General features: G+C 35.2%; 1 protein-coding gene across 1 annotated transcript in view; it reads left to right on the top strand.

Annotated features, from left to right (window-relative positions):
• Positions 1 to 802: 802 nt before the first annotated feature.
• KCND2 (potassium voltage-gated channel subfamily D member 2) overlaps positions 803 to 24178 on the top strand; it is a 482527-nt gene continuing 459151 nt past the window's right edge. Inside the window, 1 exon segment of the mRNA NM_001133760.1 lies at positions 803 to 2892. Coding sequence (NP_001127232.1) covers positions 1778 to 2892 — 1115 coding nt within the window. The 5' untranslated portion in view covers positions 803 to 1777.

Consider the following 24178-nt stretch of genomic DNA (forward strand, 5'->3'; position numbering starts at 1 on the left):
CGCTCACCCTCCTTCCCAGCTTCTCTCGCTCTCTTTCCCCCCATTTTCCCACGCTCGCCTTGAACCGGGACTCGGGAAGCAGAAGCAAGGCACGGGTTCCCTTTCTCCTCTCCTCCACCAAACCACTGCAGCCCAGCGCTTGAAGCTTCCCTTTGTTCATCCGAGGCTCGCTTTCCTCCCCAGCAGATCCACCTGGATGCTCTCCCTCGGTGACATTTTGCGCCGGGGCTGGTGGGTGGCTGGGGTGGAGCGAGAGGAGCCCGAGGGGGCGGGGGCGGAGAAAGGTCAAGCCGAGGGAAAGGCAGGAGACGCCTTTCCTAACCTGCGTGGCGGGGCGTGCGCGCGGTTATTTATTTATTTTCTCCTTATTTATTGATCGCACTAGCAGAGCAGCGCGGGGAGCCCGGGGAGATGCAGGACCACCCACTGGCGGGGAAGCAGCTAGCAGCCCTCCCGCGCCCCCGCGCTGCCGAGCGCCTTCTGCCTCCGCGCTCGGACGAGAGCCCGTGCCGGCCCCGGCCCCGGCCCCGCCGCGCCGCCGCCGACCGCCCGGCCGCCCCGCAGCCCCGCCGCCCCGCAGCCCCGCACCGCGCTGGCCAGGCTCCCGCGACAGTGGCCCCGCAGTAAGTTGGCAGGAGCGAGTCCCCTCCGTTCTCGCCTCCCCCGCACCTTTTGAACTTGTTGCTGCTGCTCTGCTCGCCTGCGCCTGGCTTTTGGAAGGTGAAAAGGAGGAGGGAGGCACGGAGGGATGGGGGAAGGGGAAGAAGAGCTCGCTTGAGCTTTATTTATGCTCCCTCGGCGGCGCATCGGATTCGGCTGCTCGCGAGCTGCTTTCTCTCGTCTTCCCTTTCCGGGTGCACGGCGAGGAGAAAGTCTCTATGCAACTAAGCCCCGGCGCGCACTTGGCCAGGTATGTACCGCGGGCGCGGCGCGTTCTGCGCGGAGGCAGATGCTGCTGCCGCCACGGCGGCGGCGGCTGCCAGCTCCTGGGCTCTGTAACTGTCACACTGCACCTGAGCTGAACTTGAAAAGAGAGTGAAGGGGTGATTGGGCGAACGCTTTTGGCAGACACAGAGGGTGTTTGTAGACGTGGGAGAGGAGGATCTGTATTAACGCCCCCCACCGTAACCACTGCACATCACCTCCATCTCTGCAAATACAGCCCGAGGAGTAGAGGCAGCAGCAGCTGGACCCCAAAGAGAAACCTGGGGCAGCGGCTGTGACCGCATCTCCCGAGCTACAACAACAGGTCGCCTTTTTGAGACTCCTTTGGCGGGAAGGGCTACTTGGAAAGGAAGGTTTGAAAGAGTGAGAAGGGTAGGTGTAAGGGTTCCCTAATTCGTCGAAAGAATTCTATTGGGTGACTCTCGTTCGTCTTCTCTATCCTACACTCCACATACTGACCCCGTATTATCCAGACTGTGCCGGGGAGAAATCAAAGACACCTGTTTGAAGAAACGGCTGCACCTGTGTGCTTATTTGTGCCAGAGGGTGGCCTGGCTCACCTGCTGGAAGAGATTTGGCTGGGTTCTGTTGGGGGTGATTGTTAGGACGTTGTACTTTGTTGTCATTATTCCAAATACCTGTCTTGGAGGGAAACTTGCCCTTCTGAGAACTGTGACTTTACCAGGAGCCCTATCTTGGAATAAGAGTGACACCTCTGGACCACGTTTCTCACTAGTACTTTGCTTGACTGGAGGAAGTGGGTGACTTGTGGCTGCTTCGGTGACCCATTGTAGACGTCTCGTTACCCTTCTTCTCTCCGCTTCAAGGAATCATGGCGGCGGGGGTGGCAGCGTGGCTGCCTTTTGCAAGGGCAGCGGCCATCGGGTGGATGCCTGTGGCCTCGGGGCCTATGCCGGCTCCCCCAAGGCAGGAGAGGAAAAGGACCCAAGATGCTCTCATTGTGCTGAATGTGAGTGGCACCCGCTTCCAGACGTGGCAGGACACCCTGGAACGTTACCCAGACACTCTACTGGGCAGTTCTGAGAGGGACTTTTTCTACCACCCAGAAACTCAGCAGTATTTCTTTGACCGTGACCCAGACATCTTCCGCCACATCCTGAATTTCTACCGCACTGGGAAGCTGCACTATCCTCGCCACGAGTGCATCTCTGCTTACGATGAAGAACTGGCCTTCTTTGGCCTTATCCCGGAAATCATCGGTGACTGCTGTTATGAGGAGTACAAGGATCGCAGGCGAGAGAACGCCGAGCGCCTGCAGGACGACGCGGATACCGACACTGCTGGAGAGAGCACCTTGCCCACCATGACTGCAAGGCAGAGGGTCTGGAGGGCCTTCGAGAACCCCCACACCAGCACGATGGCCCTGGTGTTCTACTATGTCACGGGGTTTTTCATTGCCGTCTCTGTCATCGCGAATGTGGTGGAAACCGTGCCGTGCGGATCAAGCCCAGGTCACATTAAAGAACTGCCCTGTGGAGAGCGGTATGCGGTGGCCTTCTTCTGCTTGGACACGGCCTGCGTCATGATCTTCACAGTTGAGTATTTGCTTCGCCTGGCTGCAGCGCCTAGTCGTTACCGTTTTGTGCGTAGTGTCATGAGTATCATCGACGTGGTGGCCATCCTGCCTTATTACATTGGGCTGGTGATGACAGACAATGAGGACGTCAGCGGAGCCTTTGTCACACTCCGAGTCTTCCGGGTCTTCAGGATCTTTAAGTTTTCCCGCCACTCTCAAGGCCTGCGCATCCTGGGGTACACACTGAAGAGTTGTGCCTCAGAATTGGGCTTCTTGCTTTTCTCGCTCACCATGGCTATCATCATCTTCGCTACAGTTATGTTCTACGCAGAGAAGGGGTCTTCGGCTAGCAAGTTCACCAGCATCCCTGCAGCCTTCTGGTATACCATCGTCACCATGACAACACTAGGGTAGGTGCCATAATGGGAAATGGGATGGAGGCTGGGTATGGGTGAGGCGATTGTGGACCCATTAAGGTTACATGATAACTCCGGGGAAATCATTTGTTTTCTTTCCTGAGTTTAGGAAAGCATTATCTAAATGGTTTGGCAAAACTCTTTTGATCTGTGAAATGGGTATAATACACACGTTGAAGTATTAAGGCATTGCTGGCAAATGTTGATGATTGATGCCTGAAAGTGATAAAGATACAAAGAAATTTTAGAATTCCTGAATAAATGAAAGTAGTAGCAATATTTATATTAATACACAAAAATATTATGACAATGAAAAACAAAATCTATGCCCTAATAAAGACACAAATATATACAATGTATATTGAAATGTCTAGAAAGTGGTTCAATGCATTTAAATGAAAAGTTTCCAGGTATACTTGAACTATTATTTTCATATGAATAGATACTTATGGTGTACATTTTTCCTCTAAGAACCATAATTCTTATTTTACATCATAATACATAGATTGTAGATGTAATTATCAAAGTATTTTATAATATATATGCACCTATTCATATGCATGCACTTTAATTATGGTTGATAGGTTATTCAGTGTTTTAGAATATCAGAGCTGAAACTGATCAACTCTACAATATGCAGTGGAATTAAATTTGTAACATATTTCAAACTCTAGGTTCATAGTTTCAAAAAAAGAAGCAAAAGACTGTCATCCACACATTTTTTTTTAGAATCTACAGATCCCGTCAGGCAATGGGCCCACACCCATTAAATACACATAGAAGATAGAGCAGTATCTGGTAAGATTGATGGTCACCAAGGCTGGCTGTATTATAAAATTTGGGGTCCTAATTTCCTTTTAGAATTTTTTTGTGTGTTCTTTTTTGGGGGTATAATGAAATTCTGCAACCAAAGGGACAAATTTCTGAATTCATGCTGTTGTTTTTAATAGACTTTTAGGGCTAGAATTGAGTTTTTTTAGGTAGTAGAGAAAAGGAAAGGAGGCAAATGATTAATAATGTTAAACTGCCGAAAAGTAGCAGCATTTTACATATTAGAGAATCTAATAAAATAAAATGGTTAGATCCTTTTACTTTTATGAGTTCTTAGGTAAGCTGGAGAGTGATGTGAGTGCCTTTTCTTCAGCTTTATGCTACTATTCTTGCATGGGTAATCAGTTCAGTGAGGATTTGGTAATGGCTATAAGAAAAAAGTTATTCCCAAGGCTACTCTTTAAGCTTTGTGTTTCTGGATAATTTAATTGGCTTCTTTAAATGACATTGTGGTTAAAGTCAACTTAATTTTATTAGACATATTGTGTTGTACAGAATTTCTCATGTCATATGGCCAACTAATGGAATATTTTATATATGAAGAATTTTAGGCTAGGTTAAACAAGAAATTGTGGTAAAGAAAAATACAATGATTTATGATTTTTATTTAGTCTCATATTTTTTTGAAGACCTACTGGTACATTTAAAAAAATGAATAGTGAAAATCCGTGTTCTACTTCTTATATTTCCTTTTTATCTTGTTTGCAAATTTGTGACAGTTTATAAGGATAAGGATGATGCAGAATGCCTTCGCAGTGTAGGTGCTTATTCTTTATCAGAGAGGTTTGTTTTTGTTGTCTTGTCATTTTGTAGCAGGAGATCCTTATTAAAGACAAATGGGTAGTGCAAATCACCATCATGACGTCAAATTAGAAGTACACCTGAATAAAAAAGATTCTGTTTTAATAGGAAGGGAGAACTATTAAAATGAAATACACTTTAAAAATTTGGTACATATGGCTGTGTTTCTTGAGGTATCAGTGAATCATTTTAATGCTATATAGTGTCTATATGATTGAATATAGGTATAAAAAGAATGTTGATGAGAATTCTGATTTCATGTAGCTAATAGTTCTATACTAGACTTGAGAAGTTAGCATTATTTTAAAACTTGTTTCTGGAAATGATTTTCCAATTTTTATTTTATTTTGAAGCTTATTTTTGTTTCAAGGAAAAAATGAGGCAACATTAAACATTAGTGATAATTTTTTTATTATGTAAATAAAATACTTAAAAGCACCCATTTTTGAAAATATTTAAGAAATTGAATTATAATGCCTGAGTAAAATCTATGCAGTGGATTTAGTTCACATGTTTCATAGGTAAGTAAGTGGATTAGAAGCATTGAATACACACACTTTCTCAGAACTTGGAAGCTAAGTGGAAGTTACTTTAAAGACTTAGCTTCACTGAAGTTGAACATTTTAATTTTCAGGAAATTAAGCTAATTAATGATCCTGATGGAATAGAGCAGTTATACTTTTAAGATGTGGAAATGTCGATGTAATCAAAATGAGAACATATATGGACACTTGACAAATCATATGCTTTATAGTATAACAGAATTTCATAGAAAAATGTCTTTAATTTCTCAGCAAAATATATTATGTATTGTACCCTGAAGAAATAGATTCTTATAAGCCCTGCCTTTTTGGTGCCATCTTTGTGACTCAGAGTTATTTAATAATACAAAATATTCAATAAAAGCCATTGCCTAACTTTATTGTTTAGGCTGTAGTTCTACACTTAGAGGATGAAGTGTAAGGTGCAAACTTTCTGGGAAATAATAGTTGAAGCCAATATCCAACTATGTCTGAATGATTATCAGGAGTTATCTGAGCTCTTTTTATGTGGCTATTAATTTTAACGGAGCTAAATGTTCTTCAATTAGTGATAATAGAAGTGAAAATGTGATTGTAAACAGTGGTTATCGAAAGTTCCAGCTCATATGAACATTATCTACATGAGAATAAATAACCAAGAGCTTTGTCATTCAGGACTGGCAGAATCATTTGCAGCTTCTAGACTATTTTAGACAATATTCAGTTGGATTTATGATCTAAACAACTGAGTGTGTCTATCTTAGAACCAAGGTGTATTTGTATCACCATTTTATTTGCTCCTTGAAATATCGAATATATCAGTAGACTCTAATTTGACTATGCTTACTGTATAAGTCATTACTTAATCTATCAGAAAAATGAACGCTTTAAAAATAGTTTTCAGGCTACTTAATTTCCTACTAAAGTAGGAAACATAGAAAGAACAGTTTAAAAAAATGAAAAAATAATGTCAGAATTTTTTTTAAGTGTTTAGATTGAGTAATCACGTAGCTCTGTTCCTCCATTTCATCCCTTCTTTCTGAGCACATTTCATAGGTCCCTGAATCACCCTTTTATCCACCCGGCTCCCCTTTCCATAATGTAAACTCTAGTTACTGCCATTAACTGCCTTAGTAGAAAAAGAACCTGGAACTCCTCTTTTGTCCTAAAGTCCTTTGGAAAATAACATCAAGTTGTTATTTTTCATTTAGATTGTAGTACTCAAATCTTGCTAAACTTAGGAAATTTCCAAGTGTTCACCAATAATCAAAAACTATTTTGTAAAAATATACTAAACAGTGTCAACCTTCAGTTTACTATTGCACCTCATACACATGATCTGGAAATTAGAAGTGGTACCAGGTGGCACATTAAATAATTGAAGGGTTATTATTATTAAGTAATATAAATATTTGCATTCTTGGTCTTATTACCCATTTAGACAATTTCTTTAAAAGAAGGGATCATATTACTCATAATATAAAACTTAAGAATTTCAGAAGTGTTATTTTTGTGGTCCATATCACTTTAATTTTAAAACAAAATTGTTTTCATCAAAGTTTTCAATATGGGAAAGTTGCTATATGGCATTTCTGTAAAGTTTATGTTTAGAGAGAAATTTTATTAATGATATAAATTATATTCTGATTTCAGAACAAATTTGGGAAAGTAAAAATTTAATTTATATTATATATTTATCTAAAACAAATACGGTGGCGTTACATCTTTGCTGCCAGAAAACTTAGCGTAATTGCCATATTTCAATTTTTGTGTGTTTGGTGAATTACTATTTTAAGGAACAACAAAAAAGCAGAAAAGTTTTCACTGAAATTTTCATAGCAATGTATCAGGGAAATTCCTTTTTTAGAATGGCATACTTTGAAATAATTTATCATATGTGTATATATGATCATATGTATGATATACGATAATATTATGTTATAATTATATATTACTAAAGAGAAGGATAAACTTTTAAATACTATTCTCCTGATACCTGTCAGTATTCTTATTATATATCTTTGGGTAATGTTGGGAGTATATCTTGCAGAATCATTTATGTAGAGACTTAAAGTTTACCCAGCTGTTACTGGAATGGGTGAAATTATCTTCCCTTGTGCCAACATCTATACATAAATATTGCTAGTGCATTAATATAAAACTCTATAAGAGGTAGGAAGTACCAAAATTTATCTTTCTGGTGAAGAGCCATAGTATGAGTAACATCTATTTTTATTTTGACATACTATGACATATTTGTGTAAAGTTCTTTATAGAAAATGTTAGTTGATGGAAGTTGAAAATGAACTTTTAAAGAAATGTAGAGAAATGTGGTATGTATTCCTCTTTTAGCATTACAAGTAACCAAATCTTGTGTGTCTTAATTTTGTTTTAGCCATCAGTTGAATTAGAGACAATATTTGATGTGGAATTTAAAAATATGTATGTTAATCCAGACTGTAGTACTTTAGCATTTACTTGGTTGCCAGACAGAGGTATTTCAGAAAAGGGTTAATATGTGTTGTTTCAACATAGTACCCTAGAGAAAATGCTATTTTTAAATTTTCAGTGGGTCTGTTACGCTATTCTTTTTTATTTTTAATTTTCCTTTAGACTACTGATAAACTGTCTTATTTTTATATTTACATCATTTACTTCTGAACATTCCTCTCAATTATACTCATCTTTGAAAATGAGTCACTAAAGTCCAAATTTCTTATTACCTGATTTCTACATTCCTAGTGGAAGAAAAGTGACCCATCATTTATTTAAAATTCATAATTTTGTACATTTAAGAATTGTGTGGCTTGTCCATAGTTACATAATTGGATAGCAGCAATATTTTTTGAAATTTCACTTTCGTACTCATTTTCTTCTGAAGACCCTAAAACATTATCTAGAAATATGTTATAATAATTATCGGGACTGCTGCTGATTATACAGGGATAAGAGAAGGAATACATTTGCTATTTATTCTATTAATGTAGTGCATTTCTCTCTTAGTTCTATTGATGTGACTCATTCCACATTCCTCAATATCACTGCTGGCTCTGCATTTATTCAAACAGCACTGGGGTTTATCATGATGGTGCCCATCTGATGTAATACAACCTTGTATTCTCATCCAGTGAACTTTCAGGCCGTTTGGCGGCAAACTACTCAATGGTGAATCTTTTACCTGGCCTGATGGAAAAGAATTCAGTTATTTTGCCCTAATTTCCTAAAAGGGTTGGCCTATGAGTCATTAAAAATGTGCAATTTAACTTCTCTTTCATTGAAAGAACACAAATGGTGAAATAAACATTCACTGAAAAGGAAGTATATTTTTTCCTTTAAAGCTGTGATAATGAATTCATTCCCTTTCCTCCCTTCTACTCTCCATATGTCTTATGTTGTTTTCTAAGCAGGGATACACACACACATGTATGCATGTATGTATATATTTATGTATGTATGTACGTATAAGCATTACTCTCCCGCTAGCTTCTGCAGCTAGATTTGATGATGTGGGATAGCGTCTGATATTAAAAAAAAAAAAACCCAGGGCGAAACACCATTTTTGTGCATATTTGCACTGCTCTTTGAATGTTTTGCCCTTTAGTTTTCTCCTTTGAGAGGCAGCCTTTACATTGACCTTCTCCATGAAGGCTTTTCAGCCCCCTAAGCAAGCCTACGTCATCTATAGTTGGAATTGTGCTTGATATTAGTAAGTGCCATTTTTATATATAATTTATGTTTTTACCTCTTGACTTTCTAACTAAATTGAAAGGCTTTTGAGGTTTGAGTGTATACCTTCTGGGGAGTTATTACCTAGTTCGGTGCTCAAATGTAGGAAAATATCTATGTTAATGTGTTGCTGATCATGGTGTGAGATGGCACTTGTACACCATGGAGAGCTCCTTAGCCATGGAGCTGTGCCATCTCAACATTAGCAATAATCTGCTACTCCTAAGCCAAATTATTTTTCTTTGTTCAATGTTAAAAGCATTTACATTTGTTATTTGAACATTTTGTCCTCTCATCTACTAAATCTACCCTTTTAATTTTTCTCTTTTTGACTGGAAGGGCTGTGAGACCTCAACTTTTTCATCCATAACTAACTACTCTGCAAAGGCTAGAATTAATGGCTGCCAATTGCCATTTTCTTGAGCAGTTTGATTTCTGGTGAAGTCCAGGTAAATTGCAGATGCCTTTGGGAAGCATATGGAGATGCTTCATGATATAAGTGAATCAACATAGAAATATACTACCTTCCCTTGAAAGCCCAGTTCCTTATGTAAATACGAGTAGCTTAAAAAGCCCATGGGTCAACAGATACTTTGATGATGCTTCATCACTAGAAAGGTGTTCTCTCTTACCAGTAACACAAGTGGGAACTCTTGTTTTTCATCCAGGTTTTCTCATTTATGTATAAAATAGAATTGTTTAAAATAGGGAAATATTGTCTGTAAATGACATAGGAGATAGATGCAATTTCTGTCAGGAAAAGCTCAATGTAATCACCATCAGGAAGAAGTTAACAGTCTAAGAAATTAAAAGGCAGATTACAAAATGTAAAGATAAATGTAGGTATATATTCTAGCATAACGCAATCCACTTTGCCTTGGGAATTTTGACAAGTCTATTATGTAATGATCTAAATCATTAAAAGTGTGGGGGGAGTAGGGAATGAGTTACTAGAGGTTAATAATGAGAAAAAATAACATTGAAAGAGTAGGATGACAGTTGAGATAATGTCAAATAGAATGGGAAGATTTTGTTCTAAAAGTAAAAGGTCTTGTCTTTTTTTGCTTTTATGTGGACCTAATTCTTCCATCTTCTTCATTTTCTTCACTTTTAACAATATCAGTAATAGTGCTCTTGGAAACCCAAAATAATACCGGTAACATACACTCTCAGGGAATCAAACTGTGGCTCACAGAGTTCAATTCAACGTAGTAGATCTTTGTTGATCACTTGCTACCTGTCATTGACCACAGCAGTAACCAAAAGGTCAACTTTCTCACCTTAAGAACTATTTAAAACTAAAATAGTGGAAGAGTCAGAAATAAAAACGTAAATATATGATATAATGCCACATAGAGATGAGTGCTATGAACAAAATACATCTGGGTAACAAGCCTGCTATTTTGCATAGGGGACAAACAAGGCTTTTCCAAGGGGTTGGCATTTAAGCCAATGGCTGATTGAAGTGATGAAATGACTTTCTGACTATCTGGATGAAGAGAATTAGAGGAAGAGAGAAAAGGAGTACAAAGACTTCAAGGTGGGATGAAGTTTCATCAATTCTATCTAATGTCCCTGTAATAGAAGCAAAGAGAGTAAGGGGCTTAGTAGCAAATGGAATCTGAAAAGTAGTTAGGACTAGACTATGTAGGATATGATAGACCATAGTAAAGACTTCTGATTTCATTTAAGATGAAAGGGGAGCCATTAGAGAGTTGTGAGCATGGTAGGGATAGGGTATGATTTCTGTGTTAAAAGGAGCACATGCTCTAAAACATTTAAAACATTTTTAAATGGTCAAATTAAAATTATTTACCATGAATAAATTTTCATCCTTCATTAGTTTGTTATATTTACCTTAGCTTAAAATTTATATCCAATTATTCAGGAGATTATCTAAAAAATGAGTATTTTCTAATACATAAGTAAATTGTTACTAATAACACAAATAAAACTAGTTCAAATGAAAACTGAATTCCATATTTTAGCTGAAAAGACAAGGCTAGTGCTCAATGGATATGGAATTATTTGGGAACTGATACAGATAATTATTTCTTTTGAATACAGATTTGCATACTTAATAGTTGCCAATTCTAATATTAGTGTTCAACAATATTATACACATTTTGAATTCTAGTTAAAGGATTTTCATTCCTTTTTTGTCACTTTGCAGTAGGTACATATATATCTTTTCCAGGTGTTTTGTTAGTTATATAAGCCTGAAAGACAAAATGGCTTACATATCTTAAAATCTGTGAAGATTGCCATAGGATATGTATTTTTCAACACAAAGTAAATTGAGACCATGTTTATAGCAGATGTATGATGAAAACTTGCAGAAGCAATGCTTTGATAAGAATCACCATGCTGAAGAATAAACTATAACCATGAATGGATAATTGGAAATACATGGGTTTGGAGAAACAAAAATTGGATTAACATCATAAAAATGCAAAAAAGGGTATGCTTTCCAGATAAACAAATTGTGAAAATAGTTTTTGAATCTAGAGGAATTCAGTGTGGCATCTCACTTTGGCATGCTGTTTCCATGAAGACATTTGCCCTCTAGATAACTCTGCATCTTACCCAGAAGTTCTTTCCAGAGGCCTATTTCCTGATAAGGAAGCAAGGATTCATGGGGACTAACACACACACACACACACACACACACACACACGTACTCCAACCATTCGCTGGTTTCCTTTCGTCATGCTGTAGAAATTAAGGCTGTCTAACCCTATACCATCTTAGTGCACTTTGGAAAAATGAAATTCTTCTCCATATTGTTTTAGATAGCACATTCAAACTTATGAAAATATGTCTAGATTGTATCAAATGAGGTGTTTTTGTATTCTTCTTGAATTAGATCAACCTAATAATGCACATTAGACACAATATTGAATCAGAAAGGAATGTGCCCTATAGGCTCTTCCTAATGTTTGATTTTTTGCTTTGGTCTAGAAGTATTAGAGTCATGGAATTTTGACTTGCTAGGCTCATTAGAAATCATTTTGTAGAAACTTCTCAGTTTATACTTGAAGAAACTAAGGTAGAGTGTAGTCATGAAATTTATATAAAATTATAGGGTCTAGTTAGTGGAAGAATCTAAGCTAGATTTCTGAAAGATCATTTCAAGTCCAGTGTTCTTTACAGCACAATACATGGGAGGGTTCCCCCATTATATTTCTTTCTCTACTTTATGCCTATCTCCACCATTAAACAAAATATTAAAAACATAACAGAGCAGCATCACCAAGCAGTGTATGTGCAGGTCTAAAAGTTTCCCCGTGTTATAATTAAAACTCTGATGATGACTTTGTATTTTATTTGTAATTTTTAATCTAATGAGAGACTGAACTAGTAACAAAGATAAACAAATTCATGTAATACATAACAGGAGATTAAGAATATTGTTCCACTGGTAATACTTCTACTGTGACCTTTTTGAGCTGAGAAATAAAGTGTAGCAGTTGTAACTTGCATTTTATTCAACTCAATGATTTGTCATTGGATTCCTTTTATTTTTTCAACCTGAAAATATTTACTCTGGTAATAACACTGTATTTATATTTTCACAATGCAGAATATTTTATTGTCTTCAGTTATGTGTTTAAATTCAAGGCTGAACATATCATAGCCAATAATACAGAAAACATCAAACCTGAAAATATCTCACAAGACTAGTTTACTTATTCTTGTGAAATTAGGTATGAGAATTGATGTTGATAGTCAGTTGGTTTTCAGATACTTTATTGTATCTGAATATGCAATCAAGAAAGTATTAACAGTCTTTTTGTTCATATTGTCTATTTTATTAGAACATTACTATAGTTAGAAAAAAATGCACTAATTTCAAAACATCTCATAGACATTCACAAGAGGATACATCACTGTGAAATAGGACATAAGAATAGATGTCAAAAAGAAATTACTTCCATTTCAGTAAATTCTTAATTACAGAAATTCAAATGAATATTTTTCCAATCTTTTATAGATTGCCTTGCATTTTTTTAATGTTTGCAATAAAGGGCAGTTGTTTTGAAAAACATAATTAACTTAGAAGTATACATGTTGATCTGTTGTCTGCTATTACTTTTTTAATATAGAATTTCTGCTTTTGCATTTAAAATTGTATTAATTTGATGCAAAATCTCAGAAGATAACACAATAAATATCCTATTACAAAGAGAAAGAATGTAGTTTAGAAAATGGCTCTCAACTCTTCTTTATGGAAATAGGACACTTTATTCACTTTATTCAGGGTTGGCATGGTCCTAGAGTAGTCATAAGTAAAGTGCCTATCAATTTAGCAAAGAACTTTATTATTTTTATGGAAAGAGTCCAAATACATTCATAGTTATCTAAATGAAAGGTAAGATTTTTTTATTTTAAAAAAACTAAAGGGAGGATTTCTTTTTCAGTCAAGTAGCAAATGTTGGCAATATATTCTGAAATACACTATATTAAGCAAAAACTATGAATAAATTAAGAAATCACTTTATAGACCACTCATATTCCTTTTACTTCTGTTTCCTTTATTATTTTCCACACTATTTAATTCACAATTTTTGGATCTGTACATATTGTTTTAATATTACTAAAATATGTGTGAATGTGTAATGTGTACTAAAATATGCATTTTGGGAAGCACACACATATACACCAATACAAAAATGTACAGATGTGTAAATAAATATTATATATGGATGCATATGTTGATATATAGCTATATGCCCAATCTTATTTTGCTGGGAAGACATAACCTATTGATGATAATATTTTTAAGAAGATTTGGGGTTGTGGGAGATAGGAAAAGCCATTTTAAATTTCACTTTGCAAAAGAGCATTACAAATAGGTGCTATATGAGGGATTGCTATTATATTGTTATTACTATTGACTATATAACAGTATTAAATATAGTACATATTTGCCGTGCATTAGAGTAAGTCTCTAGTGTATCACATCAGTAGATAATTAGGCAGGAAATAATTACTGAAGAGTTGTTGATTGATGACACACCATAAATCAAAAGGAATTTCCTATTTAGAAATTGGAATTTTGAGTCACCATACAAAACATATTTTTAGGTTAGACATCCAACATTTAGTGATTTTGGGTTACCAAATTATAAAAATCTTATGACTCTAACAGACTTGTTTTGAAATTATATACTTAGTCATTCCTTCGTTACTTTTTTACTCTGTGCATTTTCAAGGAGGAGTTGCAACAGTCTATTGTCAAATAAACAGAAATGATTAGGCAAGCATCAAGTATTAAAGGTGACAGAAAATGATGGAGAATAAAAATTATGTCGAATAAAACATTGCTGAGCATAAAATCAGCTTTGAAATTCCTGGCGGACAAAGAAAAGCAGGAAGTATAGTATTATATGTTTCATAGGTATTTAAGAAAACAAAGTATCTTATTTCATGAAGAGTTTTTTAGAGAATACTATCTAATAGAAATTTGGGGCAAAATCAGTACAAGCAGGTTATTTAACAACATAATGAAGTGTGTCTGCACCAGTAGTTTCACAAAATATTTGGAAATATTTATAAAACAAAGTGATAATATTGTATACACATAAAGGTGTTTTCATAAGAAATATACATAATTATCAAAATACATAACTCCCAGATGATTGTGAGATTCATATATAGAGTTTAGTAAATCTAGAGAGATGTGTCTTAATATAGACTGAGGATCACCAGGATTAGGATTACCTGGAATACTTATTAAAAATGAATATTCTGGGAGTTCACCTAAAGCAATTTAAATAGTCTTTGGAGGTAGGAACCATGATATCAGCATTTTCAATTCTCACATCAAATATAAGAACCACTGAAGAATGCCCTCTCAGCCTATTTCTATCATTATCATCCTATTTTGACTTGAGCTGGAAGTTTGAGTGGCAGTTAAAGCAAACCATTTAAGGCTGGATGTGGTGGCTCACACCTAAAATCCCAGCACTTTAAGAGGTGGGTGAATCACTTGAGATCAGGAGTTCAAGACCAGCCTGGCCAGCATAGTGAAATACTGTCTCTATTAAAAATACACAAGCATGGTGGAGTGCACCTGTAATCCCAGATACTTGGGAGGCTGAAGTAGGAGAATCACTTGAACCTGGGAGGCAGAGGTTGCAGTGAGCCGAGATTGCACCCCACACTCCAAACTGGGTGACAGAGTGAAACTATGTCCCAACAACAACAAAACATTTAAAACTATGATCTAGTAGCTAAAGTGCTTGTTTTCAATTTTATTTATCAGATATTATAGATAGAAAATCAGAAGTCTTGAATACAGGTAAAAAATCAATGCTTTATTGCAAAAGCTGTATCTTATCACGTGCTAAGGTATAAGATTTCAGAGATAACAATCATTAGTCAGTGTTTAGGAGACCAACTGGACTAAAGAAAATACAGTTGCTTCCTTTTGGGAATTTAGGATTGTGAGCTTTTAAAGTTACTGATTTTCTAACATTGTCAAGGATAGGTAGACTGAGCTTTCTTTAGTGGAGGCAGAAGATAATGGACCAATTGGTCGAATAAAAGTAAAGAAAATGGACTTAGATAAAAGCCTCTGAACAAAGGAGGAGCTTACGAAAAAGAAGATGGCACAAAGTATGAAGACACTCTAAATCTTATGAAACTAGAATATTCTTTGGGTATGTTTTTTCTCCTTTTACTCTTTCTTTCTTTTATATAAACAGAAGTTGATTTGAAAGGATTTACTTTCCAAAGAAGATAATTTTTAATCACATGTAAGGGATTTCAAATGTGCAGGACCTAAAGATAGAAAACAAATTACTGGTGGATTCTTAGATTATAATTGAGCATAAGGGAAGTTTTATGTAAAAATCCACTGAATGGCTGATTTGATGTTGAGATGTTTAATTGGCTTTTCATGGATGTTAGCTTGTCCAAAATGATCTCATGTTCTTTCTTGATAGATATATGAAATATACAATAATCTTTTTCTCATGAGGTCCAGGTGTAATGAGAACTGTCTTACAAAAGGCTGATTGAAGATTAATATGGCCAGAAATTGAAATTCATTTCCTGTATTAGAGGATGCTGTCTAATTAGTTGTGGTTACAGGATTTTTGAACATTAGGTTTGGTAAAAAGATGAAACCTATAGTCAAAAGTTATGATCATAGAAGTCTGGTTAAACATAACTTCATGCAAACCCAAATGTTACTTAGTTAAAATCAGGAGGCCTGATGTAACAGTTTTGAAATCTTGGTTTGAAATGAGGTTAGTTAGATGATGCAGGTTTATCCCAAGTCAGATAAATAGAGAAGAGTCTTATAACCCACTTGTAAGGCCTCTCTTCCTTAACAAAGTATATATGGGGGGAGAGAGGAAGGCAGAGGTGGGAGGGCAGACACACACACACACACACACACACACACAGAGAGAGAGAGAGAGAGAGAGAGAGAGAGAGAGAGAGACTAGGAGAAAGAAAAGTAAAGAGAAAGAAAGTGAGGGGGGGTAAGGAGATGATTTGATTCTTACAATGGGACAAAGAATAGAGTATACACATATTGGGCCCCTATTCTGTAGCAGGCACCATACCTTGTATGTAAGCTGTGTTATGTTTTCATGCTGTCCGCTGACTGTCCCCCTTATTTGCCACATTTCAATTCTCATTGGCAAGAGAGCTAAATAAAAATAAGCTAAATATGCAATAAAATGGAAATATCATAAAATAAGGCCACTCCACTAAAAATTTGTTTAAGTTTAAACAGCCAGGGCTAACCAAAAAAATCAAGCAAACACTTTTAGTTAAAGTAAAAAGGAACCAAGAACAAACAACAATAGAACATGGCCTGAGAAGCAAGTCTGAATTTTGAAATATGAAGTATTTCTGGGAGGATAACAGGGAAAATAAAAGAAAAACCTATGTACTTAATCTCATGTCCCTTATCAGGTATCCTAGTAAGAGTTACCTTACACTTCTACCAAAGATTCGAGTCTTGAGACACAAAATAAACATGTCCTCCTACTGTCCTGCAGAAATGATCGGTGGGCTTGCCAAGAACAGCAGCTATTCTTTCCCTTCACCTTAGGCCAGACATAAACGTCAGCCAAGTACCACACACCATGCTTGGAAGCATCGACCTGCATTTTTAATTTGGGATATTAAAAACAAAATGGCTTCCAACTTTTCATCCAACATCTATTTTGATTGGATCTATGATTCTTGTTCACCTTTATTTTAGTTGGTTTAGAGGGAACTGTTTCACTGAAGCAATACACATACAATTTAATTTTAATAAGTTGTTTCGAAGCTCACATTGTGTTTTTGCTTATTTGTAGTATCCCTAGGCACCAAATAAGAAAATAAATAGTTCATAATTTTATAATGCTCTATCTGGGGCCTTGTTATGTTTTAAGCTGCCTCAATATGCGTGCTGACAAAGTTCTCTCTTCAAAGAACTTCACACTTTAGTTAAAATCTCCCCCACAGGTTTTTTAACAATGCCTAGAACATTGCTTTGCCGATCACAGATGCTGAATAAAGATTTTTTTTTATTTTTACTGTAGAGTTTAAAGGTCCATTCAATTTTAGAAATTTATATCACTCATAACCCTTTCTAGCCACTTCTTCAACCACATATCCTCTGACATACAACTACCTACGTACAGAAATAAAGTTTCCATAGAAGCAAAGTCCTCAGGTCAATATACATTAAAATAATTATACATGAAATAAACTTAGAATTTTGAGACCTTTTTGATATGCTGACTCATTCCTCTGCGAAACTCTCTTCCAAATACTTATTTATGCTCTTTCACCGTTGAAAGAAATCCCTTACATTTCTGTGCTATTTTTCTCATCTCTATGCTTTTGGCTCGTAGCTATACATATCTGTCCCAGACCATTCTTATGAATTTCAAACAAGAATTTCCAGCTTTATGTCATCAGGAAATATTATACCCTTGGCTTTTCTGGACAATCAGTGGAAACAATAGCCATATGGAGAATATTTCCAAATCTAATGGAAAATCATTAGACATAGAATATTGTCTAGCTGACATATTATTCAATATCCTGTACATTAAGAGGTACACATATATGGAAATATATATATGCTTTTTTTTCTTGTATGCCAACTTTATTAAAATTTGGATGCTTCCTGTTGTGGCTAATGAGAAGATTTCTCAGGCATATACAGGGTCACCAGTAATGGGTGCCATGACCAATTAGTGCTGTTATCCATAGGTTGGGGATAGAAGAAAATTTTCTTACCTGACATAAGCAAAATCTCAGTGGCAGAAAAATGAAGAGTGTATTCTGGGCACAGTAAGTAGATTTATTTGGCACTCATATATCTTTTGAATATTGACTGAACAAAAATCTGAAATCAGTTGTCACTTTTTGAATCTTAATAAATTCTGCTATGAATGGATTTGAAAGTAATCATTGTAGTACAAGTAATCCATTTATAAATTATATTTGCTCACGTATTTGTATTTTATCTATGTGATTTGCCCATCATAAGCGATCAATAAATACTGGTGTAAATGAAATAAAAATGAAAAATTATCTTTCTGTATGCATAGAAATTTGATTCATTTATGAAGGTGGAAATGTAATTTTAGCAGGAAGATGGAACAGATTGCATTAGATGGTATTTGAACTTTATTTTATGGTCTTAACACTTGAGCCCCCCAAAAATCTGTGATATTTGACATGGCATTACTTTATGTCTGTAGTACTGTACTGTTTAACTATCTTTTGCCATCATTAAGATTATTATTTATTAATAATCTGAAAAATTGGTATATATTAGGTGTTGAATAGAATTTAACAACTTGAACACAATTGTTTAGCAGAAACAAACGAATATGATGTCCAGAAACACAGAACAACAAATGCTCAGTCATATACAAAGCATAGCAGGTAAACACAGAATCCAGATTTCAGTCAACCCAGTGTGCTGTTTCTATGTGCTATAGAATATACATGACACTATGAAGAAAGATATAAGTATAAGGGATTAAGTTATGTGCAGATCTGGGATTTTGAACCAAAGACCTGTGACTTTAAATCCTGACTCTTCACATTGGCTGATTCTACAGAGCCTGGATGCAGTTAAAAAACGTGTTTATGTTTTTATGATAGAAAATTTGTGGGGTCCTGTTTAAGGCTCTGAAATGACCAATTGTTTTCTTGAGTTGAAAAGAATAAAAGTCAACCATCAATTTTTGTAGTCAAATTAGAGCTCATGGAACATAGAAATTGCAATGACGTTTGAACCTGATTTTCCTTCTGCCAGATCCTCCTTTCCTTCTTTTAAACCTGTCCTAGCAAATGTCCAGGATACATGTAAACTAAATTTTCAGCTGATTTCTATACCTGTTGTTTTTCTGTCTCTTATTTCTTTGCTAAAACATAATCAGTATTTTTGCCAGATAGTTTAAGATCCCCCATCGCTGTTGTAGTTTAAATAATGTGCAACACAAAATGATAAATAATGCAATATTACTGTTGATATTATATTTTTTTATAATATAAATCTGTCATTTTGTAGATAATTATACTGAAATATAGTAAATGAATATTTAACCACTGTAAATGTTCTAGTTGTATTTTGACACATTTCTCTGATAAGAAAGCAATGATTTAAATATTACTTTTTATTTTTTTAAGTGCCCATGCTGTCTTTGTCCTAATTGATATTAATTCATTTGCAATATTATCCAAATACCTTTTGTTTCACCTTAGTGGCAAGTCATTATATTCTATCATATTTACCTAAATTTAGTGACATGTTTCACAGATATAGACTTGTGAGATTCTTCAAGTGGGTAGTTCTTTTTCTTCAGAGAATCACAGGATCTTGAAATTAAAAGTTTCCTTAGAGAAAACTTTTCCCTGTTCAATCTTCTACCCATTTAAAGTTTCTCTTTCTACTGTATTTTCTACATTTATATAGCCTTCTATGAACTTTTCAAAGATTCTGTGTAATTGGAATTTTAAGGCAACCCATTTCTTTGCAGCACAGCTCAAATTTTTATCAAGTTTTTAAAAATTGAGCCGAAGTGTACACCTTCTACATTACCCATTTATTCAAATTAGGTATTAAGAGGTTAAACTGAAATTGTTTTCATTTTCACATCCTTTCCAGGGTGATACTTGGAGAAAACTATTATGTTCCTCCTTAGGCTTTTTTTACTGGGGTTATCTTCCCTAAGTCATTCAAACTTTTGTTGTATAATGTGATTTCTTGACCTCTTTATTGCCTTAATTTCAAGTCCTCTGAAGCTGATCTGACTGGAAGAGAGTACATTGGAATCATGACCTACCATGACACCAACTCTGTATCTCTGAGTAGATTCTAAGTGCATTGACTTGTATGGGTCATGTGGTAAAATATCAGGTCTTTTACTTTTATTTGAAATGCTATAAAACCTTTCTGTTCTCTCCTTTCTTTATACTGTTGATTCATAGTTGAGAATAAACTCTAACATATTTTTAAGAAATTCTTGTAAATTTCATTCCGTGAACTAATAAAAATGTATTGTTTGTGTGCTACCTAGCTGCATAACTCAAATGTCTCCATTAGTCTGTTTAATTGGATTACAAAAATTAAACGGAATACACAATAGACAATATTCTTCTGGAAAAGCTATAAAGGAGACTCTTCATTAGTGGAAGTGTTTGTCCAGATCATTGTACCTGAAAGCATTTGCCCAGTGCAACCAGACATTTAAAACCCAGAAGGGAAGGAGAAGAGAAGGAAGACTCTATAACAAATTCTAATTGAATTGTTCTGGCACCCATGTACTGTTCTGGTTCTGCTTGACCAGAGGCTGAGGATAATTCAGCTTTCTGATGATTTTTCCCTTCACTTTCCAGGAGGCTCATTATTGATGAGCCTATTAGGACAACTGGGATGGACAGAGGAAAAGGGTCAGACACATATGGCTTTCCTGTTTCTTTTCGTTTGACCAGATTCATTTGAAAGGATGAAATGCAATCATCATTATTATCATCGTTATCACAGAAGCTCTCACTTAATGAGTAATTACCCTGAGTCTGCACCATACTCAGCTCTGCTTAACATATATTGCCTTTGATTATATGTTAATCTACAACATAAGTGTTACCTTTATTTTACAGTTAAAAAAATGTGACTCAGAAATGATTGATGTTAGTTCTGTCTCCCAAACATGTGCATTATCTGTAGAAGCACATAGGGTCAGCAATTATTTATATTTGTCAAATAATTAGTAGTTGTAATGTCAACTGTGAGTCTAGATGTAGAAATGCTGTTTAAAAAAGCTTGGTTCAAAGTATGTTACAACCAGCAATGACAAAACTAAATTCTCTACTCTTGAAGTATATTTAGACACCACCATAATATTCTACTCTTGCATTCGTTTGTGATTTGCAAAGTTTAATATTTCTAATTGAAGTCACTCAACATAAAAAGGCAATTCTCAATACAACCATTCTAAAATAATTTAGTGAAAAGGTGGGTAGATCATGGAGGCTTGTTTATTTCATCTTTGTACAGAAGGAAATAATCCTCTAAGGTGTTTTGGATGTTTGAAGTTATCTAAGCATCATTGAAATAGTACATGACTGGTTAAAATATACATTCATTATAGCAGAAAGGACTGATTATGTTACTACTTTAGAAATTGAGTTTATATTGAATACAAACAGTTGTAGACTCTTATCTGGATTGCTTATTGGTCATGTCAGCAATAATGAATATATTTATCAAGTATGAAATTCATGTCAGCTTACCCTTGTTAAATGGATAAACACTATTTTTAACAACTGTAATCATTTTTCTCCTATAATTAATTGTATTTATTATATTATCTCTCATTTATAAAATCACTCGATCTGATTATTAGTGCCATATAATATAAAAAGTTATGATTATGAAATACATTTACATATTTATAAAGACATTTTTATCTAACTGAAAGTCTAGAGAGAACATACATATAGGTTCCACCAAGCACCTTAGAATGGTTTCAGAATTTACTGAACATTAATTAGGACTTGATTAAAAACCATTCCTATAATGAAAGAATTTTAAAAAATCATTAATGTGACATAGATTTGAAGAAACATATTCTTATTAGCCAAACACTTATTCATCTTATTGTATGTTTACCTTGTTTATGTTTCTTTCATCTATCTATATAAAGATATATACATACACACATATACATATATACACATCTATATACATACACACATATATACACATACATATGGGTGTATGCCAATAAAATATGTTTGCAATGTATCTTTAATTATCTTGTACTCTTGCCTATGTTAGAAACTCTTGAAGGTCAGGACGTGTATCTAACTTCATTTGTTCTGATACTCTGGGCATTGAATACATTCTTTTGCTGAGTTTTATGTTGGTTTTGATGAAAATACACAGTATTTTATTTATAAAGGGGAGTTATCTTGACTTGTAGATAATGATTTTCAATATGTAGCAGTAAGAATTCATATTGATGCCAGGGAAGCAAATTCAATAAAACACCAGTTTAGTTCGGCTTTGGCTGCAAGATTATTGTAATATTCTGTTTCAGTATTTATTAGAAAATATCAAGATCTCTTCTTTCATTTATTCAGCAAATATTTGAGTGCCTACACTGGGCCATGTGTTCTTTCTAAGTGTTAATGATACAAAGATTAATGAGGCATATTTTCTGCCCTGAAAAAATATGTCATAGAGTAGACACACACACACACACACACACACACACACACACACACATTATACATTACAGTGTAAAGAGTAAGGTAATAAAACTTATGTCAGTAAATTATGGTGCTTGGGGAGGGACACCTAATCTCGTGAGGAGTTTCACAGAAGGCTTGCTAATGGTAGGTTCTGAATGAAGCATTTGAGGATGAATATGAGCTATCAAGAGGAATGGGAATAAAGAGTGGGAAGAATATTCCAGATGGAGAGAATGGCAAATCAAAGGGATAAGGAGAATATTTTTAGCCATAATATACAAATACCTGTTATTATGTGTTAATTTACTAGTAATTCTACTAAGATTTTTACCTGGATCCTCTAATTTATGCCTTACAGAAACTTTATGAATTAAGTGAAATTTTTCTCACTATTTTGCAGATGAGATAATGCAAACTTGAGGTGCAAGTGTAGGGGAAGCTGAGAGTCAAATGCAGTCAGTCTGACCCCAGAATCCCTGCTGTTAAACACCCCTCTATCTACAGTCTTACCATCTTGGGTTGGGACATTCCAAAATTCAGAGTCACTATTAATTATTTCCCAAGGAAGAATTCACAAACAATTGGACTGGAGTCCCACAACAAAGGTTCATGGGAATATTTAAGGTGAACACTGAATACTCAAGTATAATCTACAAAAATTTGAACACTTTCTAATGTATAGTATTACATATTTAAATATGTTTTTCACACATTGAAAAATTTGGCCTATCTCTTTTTCCTGCTGGAAAACTTATATATAGTCATTCAGTCTCCTTTTGGCAGGGTCAGGATTTCAGTTATGTATGATATGTAAAAATTTTGAGTGTTGTATTTCGGGTTGACATTTCTTCCAACTTTGGAAAGCTATGTTTTACATATCATGCTTTTCCAACTGGGGTGTTTGAGGTTATACTTCTAATTGTGACTTTTGTCCTACAAAATTTCACAAAGTTTCCAAGTACTGGATCTCATTAAGTTTAATTCCTAGGACCATGGAGAGAGGAAATACCTATTTCAATTTAATCTCTCAAAAATGAATTTTCTATTTCAATTAATTCTCCTGAGAAAGACTTAGCTCTAATAATTAGTTTCACATTATATTACATTTTTATAAACCAGAATTCAATATGTGCCAATAGTATGATCATATGGGAATGGTAATTGTTTACTTAAGAAAGCCTTTTTAGTTCATAGTAAAATGGTCTAATAATGAATTCTTTATAGTCATTCTCGTTCTCTGAGTGGTACTCATTACAGCAATTGGGAAGATCACTTTAAATGCAGTACCGTATTACACATAGTTGCTAAGAGAAGCAGTTTTCCAATATTTAGAGAAATTAAGCATCAAGCATTTGAAATAGTCATTGGATCTGTTGGCTAGGGTAGAATAAAACACAGCCAGACCTGTAATTAAGATATCAATTTAAAAATCAAAGAATAAACAATTAGAATGCCGAAAACACTATGCTTCTTATCCATTTAGCAATTATTTTCTAAGAATTTTTAAGCAATTTTTTTAAGAATTGTAGCTTTGACATGAAAAGGAGGCATGATAACACAACTCTTTTTATTAGCTGAAAGCTTTAATTTGACATATTTTTATGATATTGCTTTAAATCTTTTTTTATTTTATTGTTTATTTGTATAATTTTATAGGTACAAGTGTGATGTTG

The sequence above is a fragment of the Pongo abelii genome, chromosome 6 (assembly GCF_028885655.2).
Source record: "Pongo abelii isolate AG06213 chromosome 6, NHGRI_mPonAbe1-v2.0_pri, whole genome shotgun sequence".
In the NCBI taxonomy this organism is placed as follows: Eukaryota; Metazoa; Chordata; class Mammalia; order Primates; family Hominidae; genus Pongo; species Pongo abelii.